The sequence below is a fragment of the Mauremys reevesii genome, linkage group 5, assembly GCF_016161935.1.
Source record: "Mauremys reevesii isolate NIE-2019 linkage group 5, ASM1616193v1, whole genome shotgun sequence".
NCBI lineage: Eukaryota > Metazoa > Chordata > Testudines > Geoemydidae > Mauremys > Mauremys reevesii.
The window spans coordinates 112,712,156-112,730,436 of NC_052627.1; the positions used below are offsets into that span (position 1 = coordinate 112,712,156).

General features: G+C 46.5%; 1 protein-coding gene and 1 long non-coding RNA gene across 2 annotated transcripts; both read right to left on the reverse strand.

The window, feature by feature from the left end:
* Window positions 1-356: 356 nt before the first annotated feature.
* On the reverse strand, window positions 357-3,033 carry DRD5 (dopamine receptor D5). The gene has a single exon (XM_039539217.1). The coding sequence runs from the start codon at window positions 2,430-2,432 to the stop codon at window positions 999-1,001; it is 1,434 nt and encodes a 477-aa protein (XP_039395151.1). The 5' UTR covers window positions 2,433-3,033; the 3' UTR covers window positions 357-998.
* A 960-nt stretch (window positions 3,034-3,993) lies between these two features.
* LOC120405582 lies at window positions 3,994-13,933 on the reverse strand. The gene is made up of 2 exons (XR_005598700.1): window positions 13,366-13,933; window positions 3,994-5,245 (listed from the first exon to the last, which is right to left on the reverse strand). It is a non-coding gene; the product is annotated as an uncharacterized LOC120405582 (long non-coding RNA).
* Window positions 13,934-18,281: the final 4,348 nt, after the last annotated feature.

An 18,281-nucleotide genomic window follows, 5' to 3' on the forward strand; every position in this document is an offset into this window, starting at 1 on the left:
GCATTTGTGAGAGCTCCCTACAACTATAAAACCTAGTAGCAACACTAGGAATGAAATAGTTACTATAAAAAAACATACCATTTTGTGAACACTATCAAAGGAGGTTATTCTTTGCTAGTAGCATCTTAAACATCCATTCAGGTTTAGAATTAAGAAGATTTTATAAATATACATTTGATATTGTACCTACAGAAAATCATGACTAAAAAATGGACAGTGACAATTAGTGAGAAGGAAACAAAAACTGTAAGCAATAATCTAGCTCTGAGAAGAAGTATCAAAAAGAGCTAGTTTAAAATCAGGTTTTTCCTGTGGGCACTGCTTTAATTCAAATATCCTATTTCCAGATAGACTGTAGTTTGCTTTTGAAATAAGAAGTTACTTTAATCATTCAAGTAGAAATGCTAAACTTTGTTTATACAATGTAAATCTTCAGGCTAATGAAGGAAAAATAACCCCTTGATCAACAACCTTTATTTTCATCTTCAGGACAAGGCAAGGATATCAAAGGCAATAATGCTGCCTAGGAAAACACATGAATTACACAGAAACTGTTTTGAAAGAAACAAGTATTTAAACAATCACCCAATTCACCACCACTCTAATCCTTAGCTCCACATAAAATTCAAACAAAAACAAGAATTGAACAGACAATCTAATAATTTTTCTTTTTAGTGACCATTACATCTGTCCCTGTTCTTAGAAGTCATGATACTTTATACTTTGAGAGCATTTTCCATCTTCAGAGCTTTTTACAAACACTAACTGTAATCATACCCCAGAGCTGATTTAACTTCCTAATCCTCTCTCAGTTTGGGGGATGTTGAATTAAGTTTGTTTTTATCAACTCTGTGTGGCAATTTCTAAACCCTGAAAGTGCTAGACACAGTTGGAGTGAATTGCCTGACCAAACTACAGCTTAGAGTCCAGTAGTCTTTTCATTCTGTGTTCGTAATTTGCTTTTATTGGATCATACAACAGACAGGACACGATGCAATTTAATGTAAACCATTTGGGGTGAAAGGTGTTGTTTTGTCTAGGGAGATCTCCCCCTCACAGTCCAGCTCACACATAGAGTCAGTGGCAATCTCATGGTCTGGGAAGATCTGGGACATCCTGTCGAAAGGATCATCCTCGCAATCAGCCACATTAGGGATCATGTTGACATAAGCGGTCACTATTTCCTTATGGAAAAGGGTGTCTTGATTGTAGGAGATGAGTTCATTGCTTATATTGACTGTCTCCACTGGAGTGCTAGAGCAAAACTCACTGCACCCTAGGAGGTTGGAGAAAACCTTCCTGAAGTCAGCATTGAAAGCATAGATGATGGGATTGAGGGATGAGTTGGCCCAGCCAAACCATACAAAAATATTAAAGGTGGTCTCGCTGACACAGGGAAGGCCAGCATGGGGGTCATTAGGGGGGCTCTCACAGAAGGGGACCATGCAGTTCAGGATGAAGAAGGGCAGCCAGCAGCAGACAAAGACTCCCATGATGACTGAGAGGGTCTTCAAGACCTTGGTCTCTTTTCTGATGGAAGTCTTTAGGCTGGTGTGGTGGTGGCAGTCAATACGGTTGCTCCGGCAGCTCTGTGCATGCTCAGCTGCTCTCTCCAGAGAGGAAATCCTGCGGATCTGCACTTGGGCAATGCGGTAGATCCGCGTGTAGGTGACTAGCATGATGGCCACAGGGATATAGAAGCTGATCAGCGAGGAGGAGATAGCATAGGTCCTGCTGAGGCTGGAATCGCAGCTCTCAGCCTGTTCCTCAAGAGTCTCATTGTTGCCGAGGGTCCCCTCAGAGGGTCTCAATACTACTGTCCAGGTGGTGCCAATCCCTTCTGCCCAGGTGGTGCCAGTGCCTGCTGCTGCTGAGGTAGTGCCAGGTCCACCTCCAACAATATCCCCACCTTTGTGCCAGTTGAGCTGGACAGGAATGAAGGAGATAAGGACAGACAAAGCCCAAGCCACGCTGATCATCACCAAAGCCACCCTCTGGGTCATCTTCCTCTCGTACCTGAATGGGCTGGAGATGGCCCAGTACCTGTCCATGCTGATCACACAGAGGTTCAGAATGGAGGCAGTAGAGCACATGATATCAAAGGCCACCCAGACATTGCAGAAGGCCCCGAAGGGCCAGTAGCCAGCCACCTCGGCCACTGCTTTCCAGGGCATCACCAACAGGGCCACCAAGAGGTCAGAGATGGCCAAGGACACGATGAAGATATTGGTGACCTTGCTCCTCAGGTGCCGGAAGCGGATGATGGCCACACACACCAGCACGTTGCCAAACAGCGTCCAGAGAATCAGCAGGGACAGCAGGCTGCCAGCCACTATCTGCACTGGCCCTGGAGCCACAGGCGGCTCCCCTGCTCCCTCCCCAGCGCCCACTGCAGGCGGCCCAGGCTGCTGCAACACTGGAGACTGGAGCATGGCTGGGTCCCTCCCCCCGGGGCCAAGGCAGCGGGAGCGCGAGGCACTAACACTTCTCCCGAGCGCCCGCCGCTTGGCCCCATTGGATCCCCCGGGGGCGCTCAGTCCGCCAGCCAGTCACCGCTGCCGGGCTCGCTCCTGCTAGCAACGTGCTCCGCGCCGGCCCCCCTGCACTCTGGGGGGGGGCGGGCTGCTGTTGGGCTCCCCTTCTGCCGCCGCTGCGCCGGAGCGGTGCTGCTGCGCTGCCTGGAGTCTCGGCGACGCGCAGGGTGCTGCCACTGCCCCCGCAACTTCTGTCAGTGTCCCCCCCAGCTGCTCCCAGCGCACCCCTGAACGAGTGCGGGGCCCCCTCCTGCTCTCCGCGCCGGGCGCTGCTGCTTGCCTCGCCCGCCTGCTCTAGCTGCGCCCCCGCGCCGCGCCCGCTGCGCGGCGCAAGTCCCGGAGCGGCGGCGGGGCTCCCTCTCCGCTCCCAGTGCTGCCGCTCGAGTGTCGGCTCCTGCCGCTCTCGCCTTCGCTCCCCAGGCCGTTGCACGCTCCGGCGAGCTGAGCATGCTCAGTAACAAGGGGAGCCGCTGTCCCGAGCCTCCGCTCCCCGAGCGAGGTGAGGGCAAACTTTGGGATGTGGGCTCACGGGAGCGGGGCTCGTGCGCCTCCTCGGACAGGGCGGGGCGGGGGCAGTCCGGGCACGCACTCGCCCGGTGCTGCTCAGCGACAAGGCGGAAAGCAGCTGTCCGGGGAGACCGACTGGCTGTTTCCAACGCACGCCCACAGCTCAGGTTAAAACACCTCCAGACGTGGCTGCGGGGGTCGCCCGAGGTCCTGCCCCCTTATCAGTTTCTAGGAAGCCCACCTGGGTAAAAGGTGAGGAGAAAGCCTGCGCTGGAAGGCCCTGTTGCTGCAGAGCGGCGGTAGAAGACAGAAGGGGGTGACTAGTGGTACCCTACGTAGAAGTCCCTCTATGGCCAATATCCCTCCTGCAAGAGTCTGTATTTCATGTCTCCAGAGGGCCAGATTCGGGGAATAGGCAGTTGCCCCCGATTAGCCACAATATTAGGGCTCGATGTGAATCAGAGAGCTGTCGGGCGGATCATTTCCTACAAGTTTGGGCTAAGCTAGAGTGACTCTTTCCCTGCATACGGCTAGAGCCATCACCCATCAGCACCTGGGGGACTACTAAATTGGTGCTTTTTTGGAATATGTTTATTTAAAAAACAAAACACCTCAGTCACATAACTTCATAAGGGTGTGGTGCTGCGAGAAAAGCAGTACAAACGCCACCTGCAGCAACCGCCCCCTCCCCCATATATTTCACAAGCTAGTGCTAGCACTTGATCCTAATATTTTTATAATTAAAATAGAAAATAGCATTAGAGGTTCAATTAGAGCTTTGTAACACACATTTAGCCAAATCTAGTTTACTTTCAGCTTATACCAGGGACTCAAGGCACCTTGCATATTTAAAAGTAGCCCACACTAAAAGAGTTTTTGAAGTAGTTTTTGCTTCTCCCTGAGGGGGGGGGGGGAGTTTCTTAGTAATCCTAGCCTTCTATACCTGATCTCCCCTGAAGACTCAATGGACAACTGGAGGACTTAAGTTTATAACATCTGAGCAACCTACAGGCAGATAGCAAATTAAATCTGTTTCTAGGTTGTCTGTAGAATCCATCATTATTCTAAGGCTCTAAGCCTGCAAAAAAAGTGTAAGCATAAATTTAACTTTCTAGTCACATTGAATTCCCCATTCATGTGTGTAAAGTTAAGCCTATATGTTTTTGCAAGATCAAAGGCTTGACTCAAAGGGTAAGGTTTTTTTATTCAGTTTAAAAAAAAATTGGAAGATATATCTCTTCAAGATTCAATATGTATTTTCAATTAAAAGCTGAGAAAACTCCCAATCATTTCTCCAGTAAGAACAGGAAAGACAAGACTTAATATACCTGATATTTCTGAAATAAAAGCGGAAGTTTAAAGAAAAACCTTAAGAAAAAAGAAAAACCCAAGTCATACTTCAGGAAGTCTCTGGAAATCATAAGATATTAAAAGGAAGCACCAGTGCATCTCTCTCTTTAGGTCATCTTTAAGAAATTGCAATCATTTTAGTACAGGATACAATTTCACCATCACTGAAACTGACAGACTTAAAAAAAAAAAAACACTTCAGTGACCAAGGAAAAGATGCTGAGTACTGCTTGCATGAAATTTGCTCCACTTTAGTACCTCTTGCAACCCTTACAAAGCTAGTGAGCCTGAAAGTAGTTCTCTAATTTGCATATTTGATTAATACACATGACCTCATGCCTATGTGTATATTATACATACAATTTCACTCTCTCACCACAGAATCAGTAGCTCAGTTACAATGGTGGGCACATAAGAGCCAGTAAAAAATACTAACATTTTATTGGAAATGTAAGTGCCCTATGTCCCAGTGGAACTGAAGTTAAACACTTTGATTTATGGTTTAAAAATATTATTCACTGATAATCTCCCATATTGGGAACTTCAGCAGCCACAAGAAGTGGAGCCCCAGCACTGCAAAAGATTGGGGGGTAAAAAATAAGCTGTCCAGCCAAACCAGGACAGAAAGCTTGCCAAGAAAAAAGCCACACGAATGAGGTTAATGTTAGCAGTCCCCTGCCTGGAGTCACACTCATAGGGGTAGAGAAGGGAGTCCTCATTTGCCATTCATTTGCTGAGTGTCTTTTGGGTTAAGGTTTGTGCTGTTTGTTTAAAGAGTTTTAATCATCCCATCAGTTTGACTCCTGGTAAGTTGCCCCATTTCTCTGGGAGATTCAGGCAGGAGGTTAGTACACCTGGAATTGGGAGTCACCCAGAAAAAAAAAAAAAAAAGACTTAACACCTCTTCCAAACTCATGATTGTTCCATTAATTTCAGGACATTATTAGTTCCCCTCCCCAGGGAAAAAAATCCCTAGATCAAAACTCAATTACTTCACAGACAAATAAAATTTTAAACTGGCTATACCAATACAATCGCCTCTCGAGGCTGGCTATGCCTATATTCATCTTTTCTAATTTAATACACACACGTATGTGGGGACAAAACTAGGAGAGGCAAAGGCACAAAATGAGATTAATCAGCTGTTTGGCACCACAAGCCTGGGAGGAGAATTAGAGCGGAGGCCGTGTGCTTGGGGAGAACGCGGAGCAGAGGTGGGGTGGGGAGGTGCTGCACAGCTCCCCAGCCGCGGGGGTGAGCTGCCACAGGGCTCCCCACCCCAGCTCACCTCTGCTCCGTGTCCTCCCCGAGCACGCCGCCCCTGCTCTAATTCTCCCAACTCCCAGGCTTGTGGCGCCAGACAGCTGATTGGCGCCACAAGCCTGGGAGGGGAGGAGAATTAAAGCGGGGGCAGCGTGCTCGAGGACACGGAGCAGAGGTGAGCTGGGGTGGGGAGGTGCTGCGTGGCTCCCCAGGGGGAGGGGAAACTGCTGTGTGGGGGGGGGTGCCTCAGGGCAGAGCGGGGCACGTGCAAGGTGGAAGTTTTGCCTATTGCATGAAAGTTCCTTGCACCGGCCCTGATATAGAGCCATTCTATAGAAAGGGAAATAAGGACAAGCCAGGAAATTACAGACATGTCAGCTTTTTAACTTCAGATACTGAAATACTATGGAGCAAATAATTAAGCAATTTGCCAACACATAGAAGATAAAAAGGTGATAAGTAACAGTCAGCATGGATTTGTCAAGAACAAACTTCTAGCAGGTCACAGAGCAGCAACAGCAGGATGATCACAATTGTGGTCTGTTATCAGATGCTGGAAGGCTCATGCAACATGCTCTTTGAGATAAAATAAAAATCTTTAACACTTGATAGGTTGCCACCCCCACCAGTTTACATATATATTTCATTTCAAAAGGTAGTCCGTTAAGGTTAAGGCTGTCACTTGCAAAGAGATTTGTTAGGTATACAGAGAGGGATTGCTCAGTAGTTTGAGCATTGGCCCGCAAAACCCAGGGTTATGAGTTCAATCCTTGAGGGGGGGGCGCCACTTAGGGATCAGGGGCAAAATCAATACTTGGTCCTGCTAGTGAAGGTAGGGGGCTGGACTCAATGACCTTTCAAGGTCCCTTCCAGTTCTAGAAAATTGGTATATCTCCAATTATTACCTTTTTATTACTTTTATGTTCTGTAATCCCTTTTCTAATGGTTTTTGTGCTTCTTCCTTGAAACGTGTCTTCTTTCAGGACTGTTAAAAATTGTGCTCTCATATAGTTGGCAGATTGGAAGCAATGGCATTAGACTGGTTCAGAGAGAAGAGTTTGTGCAGTTCTCTATTCAGAAAATATGTCTAGCCCTTTGTACCCTTTAGTGTAGCAAAGCCTACATCCATTTCAGAACAGGTACCCAGAGCACTACAGAAAAATATTTTCATAAAAATACAAAGATCAGACAAGAGGTATAGCCACTCAATATAGACATACTAGCACCTGAGAAATCCCTAGTACCAATAGGGAGTTAAAAATAGAGGAAGATATTGTGTCTGGGGTTAAGTTGTAAAAGGATCACATCAAAAAGTATTCTATCAAGCAAATTCAAAAGCAAGAAAAAAAACTACAGTAATTCTTCACTCAACATTGTAGTTATGTTCCTGAAAAATGCAACTTTAAGTGAAACAATGTTAAATGAATCCAATTTTCCCAAAAGATTTAATGTATATGCAGGGGGTCAGGTTCCAAGGAAATTTTTTTTTGGGGGGGGGGCAGACAAAAGGCATTATAAACTGTACTGTAGTGTGGTTGCGAAGTGCCCCTGGCTTACCTCACACAGGCACAGCCTGCTGCAGGCAAGGATGCTAGGAAGCACTTCGGAGCAGCAGCTTCCCCAGAGAAGCACAGGCACCGACTTTGCCAGGAATGCTCCAGGCCCACCTCTTCCTGTCCCTGCTCCACTCCAGGCCGCACTTCTTCCCACCCCCACTCCACCTCCTCTCTGGAGCATGCTGCATCCCCATTCCTCCCTACCCCTGCAGAAAGTCCTAAGCGCCACCAAACAGCTGGGATGGGGTGGCACTCAGGTTTTTTGTTTGTTTCAGCAGGACAGTGCTCAGGGTGGGGTTTTTTTGGGCCAAGGTGGCACTTGGGTTTTGGTTTTTTTGTTTGTTTCAGTGGGGCGGTGCTCAGGGGGGTTGTTTTGGTGGGGCAGTGCTTTTGGGGTGGGGGTTGGCAGGGCAGGGCTCGAGGTTGTTTTTGTTTTGACAGGGCAGTACTTTTTTTTGGTGCTTGGGGCAGCAAAAAAAAAAAAAAAAGTTAGAGCCAGCTTTAGGTATAGGGTGTAAACACAGGGTGCAATCGGTCACAGAGTGAGTCAGGCCAGAGTCATGACCAAGGGCAAGATGTGCAGGAGAGTGGGAGCCAGAGCATATAGTGCTCTGCCTGATTTTCAGCTGCCCCTACAAGATCATTGCAGCTGACATAATTTAGAGCAACAGTTAGGCTGTTCTAAGCCCTGAATCAGAGAATGAGACAAAGATCTTTATAACTGCCTAAATAGTTAGATTTTCTGCCTTAGTATTGCAATACTTTTCATGGGCCTGACTGTCCCAGAACTAAATTTTACAGTTTATGATTATTGGGCTCTAATCTTGTTTCAGATAAAAAAAAGTTAGTTTCAAGAAGCAGCAGCTATGCCACCTCTGAACCAAGCAGCATCAAATTCCTGCTCCTTCATTTTGCTTTACATCTCTCAATTGATACTTAAAATCAAATGCTCCATTAGAATCAACAAGGTTTGTCTGTCTTCATTCAGCAGAGTGAAAACAGAATAGAAAATCCTTTGACAACTACCATATTGGTTTAAGGACATTCTCTTAGTACTGCTAGTAGGAAGCAAGCCAAATTGTTTTTTTAAAAAAGATGGACGCATCATAACATTCTAGACACACACACCCAGGTAGGGTTTGATAATGCATATACGCTTGGCATATGCATTATCCCCCAAAATAGCACTAGCATATTTATTCTGAGTTATGAATATCCACTTGATTACTGCACAGATGCTGCCTGGGCATTTTACTGAACATTGTGTACACACAGACACACTCTCCAGTCATACCTGCAGTTCCTTTAGTGTAGGGAATGCCCCCACATTTCACAGGGGAAAGAGCAGGGAAGAGGTGGGGCCACTGCACAAGCCAGTAGATCAGATGGCAGAACTGGGTCCTTAGTGGACTCTAAACTATTGACTTTTCCAAGACAACCCACCCACACCATTTTAGCCAAGGACATTCAATTGCAATAGATGAATATTGTTTAATATTAACTGTACATGAACCAATTTTCATCTGAAAAAAATGGAGTTGTCTTAGTGATTGGCTACTTCTTAAACTGACAGATAAGAAAATGAAAACAGGTAAATAAAACTTGCTACATAGCTTGCCAGTCATCATCAATACAAATATTGTGTAGCTGCATTCATCTAAGAAGGCAACTGCAGATCAAAACATCTGGCATTTTTGAAGTCATTCTTTGTTACACAGTCTCTCCTGATTGCAGCAATTATATATAGTAATGCTACCAAGCTCTTCATGTCCTTTTGATTCAGAAAAATTTACAGCTACTTTGTCATACTTATTAGTTGAAAATAACTGCTTGTCAGTTCAGGAATTTTACCTTAGCTTTATGGACAAATATTTATGACTAGAGGACACTATTTCAACACTGATTTTTAGAAAAACAAAGGTTACTGTATTGAGAGTCAGACCGAAGAAAGTTTAATACTCATTTGTTAATTGACAGAATAATACAGAAGTATGGCATACATCCTCCTTGAATCACTTAATCTATTAGCTATATCTGTTCTGTCCCACCAACTTCATTATTTTTTGTTAGTGTAATATCCCCATCTAGTGGTTTTCAAACAAGCCGGTTTTTAATCAGTTTTAATCTATACTCAGAAAGTAACCCCATGCCACAGTTTAGCAAGATACTTAAGCCCGTGCCTAATTTTAAGCACAAGTAGTCCCATTGAAGTCATCTGCGTAAGTATTTTTCTGTATTGGGGCCTGGGTACCAGACCTCACTTATACCTGGAAAGGCTTTTGAAATAACAAAGAAACTTTTTATTTGAGAATTAAGGATTCTGAGGGGGGAAAAAAAAATCTAGTCATTATGAAAGGACATAAGTGTGGCATTCATGAGAGTGTCCCCAGATGTTGTCATTCCCCCCCCCCCCAATGTTTCCATCTACACCATTGTGGATAATTTGCTCAGCCAGTATGCATCAGAAGGAAGAGAGCCTGTTTTCTATTTCATGGGAATGACTTTTGGCTAACAGAATGGAATTTTTGACTTCCATTGGATACTTTAGCTTATCCCATAGACTTATGGTGAAATCCTAGCCACATTAAAATCAATAAGATTTTTACCATTGCTTTCAGTGGGGCCAGGATTTCATTCCCAATACCCAGACTTGGTGATGCTGTATGTCTGTTCAGAACTGAAGGGCCTTTGAAGATATTGCTCCAGGGATTACATATTTTATGGCAAACTTACAAAATGTTTTGTTACATTTAACAGTCCCTTGGAAGGTATTTTATACCAATAGCCTGGACTCCAGTAGTGTGTATGGAGTATTTTATCCTGAAACAAAATAGGGTGCTAAGAAACTAGGGGTGTTCTTGATATACTGACAGAATCCTAGTCTTTCTTTACCTGTGAGGATATGAGCAATTCTTCACTCCATTTTCCTTTAAGGTGGTGATAAAGTTATTACTGGAGTGAGTTGATCCATCTATAAAAGTGTTTCTGTTTAGTTCCAAATTTGCTGAAGTGACCTTCTAATGGTGATTCATTGGAAGATGACCAAGTAGTGCCAATTTCTTTGTGCTATTTTTGATATGAAGGATTGCATGAAGGCAGTCATTTGTATTTGTTGTGAGTTAAGAACAGGTAGGCCAATTTATTTTCCTGAAATATGTCCCTATTCTTCGGTGCCCCCTTACCTATCACACCCATCTTTATATAATAGTTTATCCTTGGTTCTGAATTAGGGGCTGTTCTCTGCTGGCAAGAGCAGATAACTGGAAGATGAGAGATGGTGTCCCTGCCAGCAGGTAGGGGATCTTGGGGGACAATTACTGCACTGGTGGGGTACAAAATAAACTTTATTAAGAAAATGCAAAAACCAGGGAAAATCCAATAGTGAGGGGTATTGGGTTTGTTAAGGTAGACAACTGGGGAGGGGTTTCTTTTAGTAAATAGTATAGGGGGTTTCAATAGTGGGGTACAATACAGTAGGATACAATACAGTGGGTAACCAATTAACACAGAAATATAAATGTAACAGGTAGCTAACAATTTCTATGTAAAGGGTGTGTCACAGCAGCATATAACCAACTAACAGTTATGGATAAAATATGTTAAATAGGAAACAATTCCGGGTAAAAGTGTGTCACAGTGGTGTAAATGTAGAATGTGAGGTGTATCAGAGAGAAAAAAAGGGTAACCAATGGGGTTTTATGCTAGATTGGGAAGGGGGAAGAGGAGCACAAGGCAGAGGCGCTGCGGAGGGAGATTTAAACTTAGAGAGACACAGAGAACAAGCAGGCTAGGGAGACACAGAGAACAAGCAGGCTGTAAGTGACTGGGGAAGCCCGTGGGGGGTGGGGGGGGCTGACAGTGGGAAGACAGACTTAATCACAATTATACAGAACACGGCAAAATCTTATCTATGATCTAACTTAACCAAGACTACACAAATTAGCAAGTAACAAAACACAATGCAACAATTCTCTAAGCCTAACTTACAGAGTACAATGCTAAACCTAACTTAAACACAGCTATGCAAAATGAAATTTCAACTTATCTAGGCTAAAGGCTAAACCTAACCTAATGGGTGCACCTTATACTAGGGGTAGTTCCAGAGGGCAGAGTGGTGTGTGCCCAGTGGTGGCTGCAGCAGTGGGGCAGCTGCAAGCAGGCTTATTTCTAGCAGCAAAAGCGCTGCGGAGCTAGAAGCAGATTACAGATACAGACCAAGGAGTTAGCTTGGGTCTGTCTGCTGGGGAAACAAGGCCAGCAGCTAAAATAATAAAATAAAAGTATAGAAAGTTTCACAGAGGGATTCTTACCAGTCCCCAAGGCAGCAGCATCAGAGGACACAGAGAGGACTCAATTTGCTTACAATAATCAGGAGATCTCCAGGCAAAATTCGTTGTTCGTGGGAGGGGAGTTAAAATGGGGGTATGCTCAAAAATAAAATGAGAGCGGAGAAAGGACCCCCCAGAACTCCTGGCTGATCAGACCAGGCAGCAATGCAGGAACCTTTCTGAGGTCTGATCAGAAAATGTCTGGTTATAAAGGCAAACTTAGGCAGTTTCCCGCCAGTAACTTTGATAGGCTCCCTCTGTCACAGGGGAGGAGACACCGGGAAAAACTGCAGGTAGGCACAGGACATGCCTGGGAAAGTTCTGAGCTCACAGGTATGACTCATATGCTCAGCTATGTGGCCACTTTAGATCTTGCAGCTCTGGACATTGCCTACCCTACACAAAGCCCAGGTTCAACAAGGTGATAACAGGACTAACCTTTTGAACAGGACAGTGGTCCCACTTAGCACGCAGCACAAGTGGCCATCCCTTTGAGAAGGGCAATGGCTCTTGGTAAACAACTTAACAGCCAGGGAGGGGCGGCTACAGGAGGAGAACAAAAACAAAATGGAGTAAGGGGACAGCTGTAAGAAACAAAATGGAATAGGGGGAAAGCTGTAACAGACAATGGGAAACATTGAGACCTACTAAGGGGCACTTGTTAAGAAAGCACTGAGTTTTTATCTTTATATCAAGCTAGGAAGATGCAGTACAGTGGGCAAGGCATGAAACATTCTAGAGGGAACTGCAAGATTTGTTTAAATCTTCAGCCAAACTAGTATTAGTGGGGGAACCAGGGGATCATTTTACAACAAAATGACATGCCAAATAGAAAAATAAGGAACCAGTCCAGTCAATGGGAGCTTTGCCATTACTTTCAATCCTAGTCAGGCTTTGGGTCCAGTATACTAGACCACTTAAAAAAAAAAGTTTACTTGTGATAATCACAGCTGCTTTAACATACAAACCAACATTATGTTTTATTCATGCATTTATAGAATGAGGCCATGATCCTTAGAGAAGTAATTCCAGCATGTAAGTGATCCAAGGGATGATGTTCCTTTTGATTGCTAGCCTGATTAGTCAAGATAAGAAAACCTGTCGCCATTTGTCTGCACCTTTGTTTAGCTGCTTTATCATATAATATGCTCAAGATTTATGGAGGGAATGTGTGTTAGTCTTGAGCTTGCTATTATTGCCACAGAGGTAAATTTAAAATTGGAGATATTTCTAAAAGAAAGGATCTGATGTTTACAGGAGATCCGTTAACCTAATCTCTTTCTGTTCCCTATGGTCCTCAAAATACCAGAGGTCTTTTTCCTTTCCCCCATCTGGGCACAGCTACCCTGCAAGTACACCATGATTTTGTAGCTGGGTCGCAACACTCACCAGTGTTGCTAACTTATCCAGTCTGTATCTTAAATCCCCAGTTCTGAATGAACCATGTGAATGCACCAGAATCTCAGCTGCCACTTAAATTTAGATCTCAAAGTTGCATGAGAAGGCTTGAAAATATTAACTCAGTGCTCAGAAACAAGGTAGCTGATACAATAAAAACAAATAAACCATAGTTATACTTAAGGAATCTCATAATGTTTAAGCAAATCTCATGAATTGGAGGAGGGGGTGTCTGACTCAGCTATCCCCTATGGCCTCAGTACAGGACAGTGTCTTAAGGACATGCACACAGCATAGTACCAGCAGCACTAAGGCCAGGCACTTTGAAGTGTCCTGCTACACACAGACCTCAGAGTTGTGGAGAACTCATTAAACTAGCTACACAGTCATGATTAGGGGATGTGACTGGGGTGGGGGTTTCCTACTTACCACTTGACAGCACCTCCTTCTGGTGGTTCTGGGCATTAGCTCTGCCTGGCTGATTGCAAGTGCAGGATGTGGTCTTCCTCATTTCCAGAATCTCTCATTCATGCTGCAGCCCCTCTCTTACTCCAGGAGCTGTAGCACCCTCTTTGTGACTCACCCCTCCAGCCAGGTCACTAAGTGGTTTCCCCTTCCAGGGTAAAGTCCTTCAAAGTCTCTTCTGTTCAAGTGACATCAGGCAGTCCTCATGACCACTGCCCTAACACTATCACCCTTGCACTGCCCCCAAACAATACTACCCTACAGTGGTTAGAAGGGGTATCTAGACCCATCCTCTACTCTGGGTTCAATTCAGTCCAGTGCCCTTTACCAAACAATCAAAGTCTGCAGCTTCCTTAACCTTACTGTTCTTACCCCTGAACCAATTCCACTTCCTAGTCAGACCCTTTTCTCTTAAGTTCCAAGAAGTCCTCTCCCACCTTTCCTCAAGGAGGATAACTGCCAGTCTTGGCTTTCTGTAAGCCCCTGCTTGTTCCCTCACAGGTGAGCTTGCTTCCAATTAGTGGTCTCTTCCTAGCCTGAACTCTCCCATTTGCTGCTTAATTGGCTGATTGGGCCCACCTGGCCTCATTCAGCTGGTGTGGGGAGTACACTTTATCACAGGGGGTCACGTCCATAAAGCAGAATAGCAGCATGCTGAACAAGCTGGAGTGAAACCACTGACCAATCTTGGCTACTAGCAAGGGAAAAGCATGGTGAGCTGTCACCGTTGCTAACAGAATATTAGCCATGTTTTGTGTGGACACAGGCTATGCACAGAGCTATCCATTCTACTAATTAGTTCAAAGCTATAGTGTAAAGTGGACTCTTGCAGATGCTTGCCTCATGTTACTCCCACCATCAGGAATTGCACCTCCATGTCTCTGTGCCTAACAGAATGACCATTTTTAAAGCACATCTCAAACCCCATTTTTTCTCCAGCAACATTTTCTCTAAAATAATAAGGGGGGGGGGGGTAAAAGTACTTGCAGGATTCAGGATCATGAATCCCATTAACAATGCACACTTACAAATTTGCATTAACAAATTAACAATGCTACACTTACAAATTTGCAGCGCTGCAGCAGGGTGTGAAAACACACCCTCTGCAGCGCTGCAAATTGCGGCGCTACAAAGCGCCAGGGCTTGGCTACACTTGCAAATTTGCAGCGCTGCAGCAGGGTGTGAAAACACACCCTCTGCAGCGCTGCAAATTGCGGCGCTACAAAGCGCCAGTGTAGTCAAAGCCCCAGCGCTGGGAGCGCGGCTCCCAGCGCTGTCCGTTATTCCCCACTGGAGTACGGACAGCGCTGGGAGAGTTTTCTCCCAGCGCTGGGGCTTTGACTACACTTAGCGCTTCAAAGCGCTGCCGCGGGAGCGCTGCCGCGGCAGCGCTTTGAAATGCAAGTGTAGCCAAAGCCCCAAGTGTAGTCAAAGCCCCAGCGCTGGGAGCACGGCTCCCATGGGGCTATGGCTATATTAGCGCTTCAAAGCGCTAAGTGTAGTCAAAGCCCCAGCGCTGGGAGAAAGCCAGGGAGGTGGAGTACGGACAGCGCTGGGAGAGCTTTCTCCCAGCGCTGGCGCTTTGACTACACTTAGCGCTTCAAAGCGCTGCCGAGGCAGCGCTTTGAAATGCAAGTGTAGCCACAGCCCAAGAAGACTTTATTCTCTAAGGGCTTGGCTACACTTACAAGTTGCAGCGCTGGGAGTTACAGCGCTGCTCATGCAGCTGTGTAAGGGCCAGCGCTGGAGTGTGGCCACACTGACAGCTACCAGCGCTGCAGTGTGGCCACACTTGCAGCACTTTCCAGCGCTGTATTGAGAGGTGCATTGTGGGCAGCTATCCCACAGAACACCTCGTACCGTTTTGGCGCCGTTTTGGCGCTGAGTATTGTGGGAAGGGGAAGGAAGTGTGCGGGTCATTCCGCTTCCTGTTTGCCAGCGCCCCGTGGTGCATCGCTTCACATCCCAGCATTCATTCCGGCAGCGTTTGGCGCCATTGTGAGTGTCTTTCTGTTACTCTCTGTGAATCGCGATTTCTGTGGCAAATGGAGCCCGATCTGCTGAGGACTCTGCTGATGAGTGTCACCAGCACAACACGTTTGGCAGTCGAGCTATTCCTTCAGCTCCAAAGTGACAGTGAGGAGTCCGACGATGATATCAATATGGATTTGTCTGCCGCGTGTGACACTAGAGTGCTTGCGGCATTCACGGAAATGCTCAGCACCGTTGAACGCCGCTTTTGGGCTCGGGAAACAAGCACTGAGTGGTGGGATCACATCGTCATGGAAGTCTGGGATGACGAGCAGTGGCTGCAGAACTTTCGTATGAGAAAAGCCACTTTCATGGGACTGTGTGCTGAGCTCGCCCCACTCTGCGGCGCAAGGACACAAGATTGAGAGCTGCCCTGACGGTGGAAAAGCGGGTGGCTATTGCAATCTGGAAGATGGCAAATCCAGACAGCTACCGGTCGGTCGGGAACCAGTTTGGTGTGGGAAAGTCGACCGTGGGAATCGTTTTGATGCAAGTTTGCAAGGCAATTAATCGCATCCTGCTAAGAAAGACCGTGACTCTGGGAGCGTGCAGGACATTGTGGATGGCTTTGCACAAATGGGTTTCCCTAACTGTGGAGGGGCGATAGATGGGACGCATATTCCTATTCTGGCCCCACCTGGCATCAGAGTACGTTAATCGTAAGGGTATTTCTCTATGGTTCTCCAGGCGCTTGTGGATCACCGCGGGCGTTTCATTGACATTTACACAGGCTGGCCTGGAAAGGTGCATGATGCACGCATCTTCGGAACAGTGGCCTGTTCAGGAAGATGCAGGCAGGACTTTTTCCCAGACAGGAAGATCACAGTAGGGGATGTCGAAATGCCCACTGTGATCCTGGAGACCCGCAGACCCGTTACTGCCTTGGCTCATGAAACCCTATACAGGGAAGCTTGACAGGAGCAAGGACCGGTTCAACTACAGGCTGAGCCGGTGCAGAATGACTGTGGAGTGTGCTTTTGGGCGTTTAAAGGCTCGCTGGAGATGTTTGTATGGGAAGCTAGACTTGGGGAAAAGCAGCATCCCAGCGGTTATAAGCGCTTGCTGTACCCTCCATAATATTTGTGAAGGAAGGGTGAAACATTCAGTGAGGCATGGACCACCGAGGTTCAAGTCCTGGAGGCTGAATATGCACAGCCAGAGAGCAGGGCTAATAGAGAGGCCCAGCACAGGGCTTCAAGGATTAGGGATGCCTTGAGGGAAGAATTTGAGGCTGAAAGCCAACAGTAATGTTGCTGCCGTGCATGGGAGTGAATTGCACTGCTTACACTGTTATTCTATTATCCATAATAATAATATGATTTGCAGTGCCTCTTTCTTTACTGGGCTAAGGTGTCTTTCACTATCTGCTATAATAAAGACTGTTTTCAAAGCCAAGAATTGTTTTATTGAAAAGAAAAAAACTTCCTTGACAGACAGACAGACACACAACATTTCATTAACACAAGAGGGCAAGGGTGTGGGTTGGTGAACTGTACAGTCACAAGTTTGCATATGCCATGTCTGGATTGCTGTTTAATGAATCCTGCACTTCAGGGTGCATATACTGCATGGTGATGGGGTTGAATGCAGAGGGTAAGGGTGGTGGTAGGTATCAGGGCTGGTTGGGGAACGTACAGGTGTTGGAGGCAGCTGGTGGTGGTAAGAGCCTGGATGCTGGGGAAAGGTGGTTGGAGCTGACATTGGGGCACAAGGCACAAAGGACGGGGCGGGTGGGGGAGTAGCACGGTAGTGCTCTGCTTGCATGGCAACGAGTGACTCTATAGACTCCTTGGCGCTCCAGGATGCTTAGCAGCCGCTCCGTGCTTTCCTCTTGGCCACTGCATTTCTCTTGCGGTCCTGCTTTCTTTCTCTCGCCACTCCTTCAATTCTTTTCTCTCTGTAGCAGAGTGCTGAAGAACAGTTTTCAGCATGTCCTCTTTGCTCTTTCGGGATTTTTCTCAAATTTTGAAGCCTCTGTGATGTTGAACATCTGGGCAGTCCAGTCAAGGTCACTGTACACACAGAAATGACAACATTTAACACGGGCAGCATTGTATCCACTATCTCCAGACATGAATTGTTACACTGAGGGAGTTCTCACTTGCAAGTTCTCACTTGCATTCTTTATCCCCAAAGGAAAACACAACAGAAGCCACGAAATGGTGAGTGAGGAGTGGGGCTTGAGTGAGAGGGGAGCTGGTTGCTTGGGTAATCTGGAGTGCTAGAGGGGTTGAGTGAAGATGCAGATGCAGGGGTGATCTTATCTCCTATCTCTTCACTAAAGAGTCTCCCAACATTTTTCACAGGACTTAATCCTGGAAGATGTTTCCCTACTGCGAGTCACTAGGGAACAGCGGGGGGCTCTTTTAGAGCAATGTGGATTCCGCCCGGGACCCTATGCGGCGTGCCTGTGTTCAGAAATGGTCCCCCCCCCCCTGGCCGAAGAGTGGCGCGGACGCGTCACCGTCACTGGGACAAGGGACACAGTGGCTCTGCCTATAAACCTGCGCAGGCATATTGCCCACGCTCTGGATGAAGCTTTTGCTGAGATAACTGAAGCAGATTACCGCGACGTGATAGACCACATCAACGGGCTATTCCACATCTAGACGCTGCCATGCATGCATCCATAACGCGCCTTGCTCTCGAGAAACATTTCCACCCAGAAAATAAAGCCGCTTACGGTACACCGCTCCTCTGCCTGTCCTTCTGCAACTGCTGGCTGCTGCTGCGATTGGGTACTTTCCTCCTGGCTTGAGAAGAGCTCCTGGCTGCATGCCTCCAGGGAATCTGCGGTTTCTTCCCCCATCCCAGGAGCTTCACTCGCGGTTTCCTCTCCCCCCCCCGCA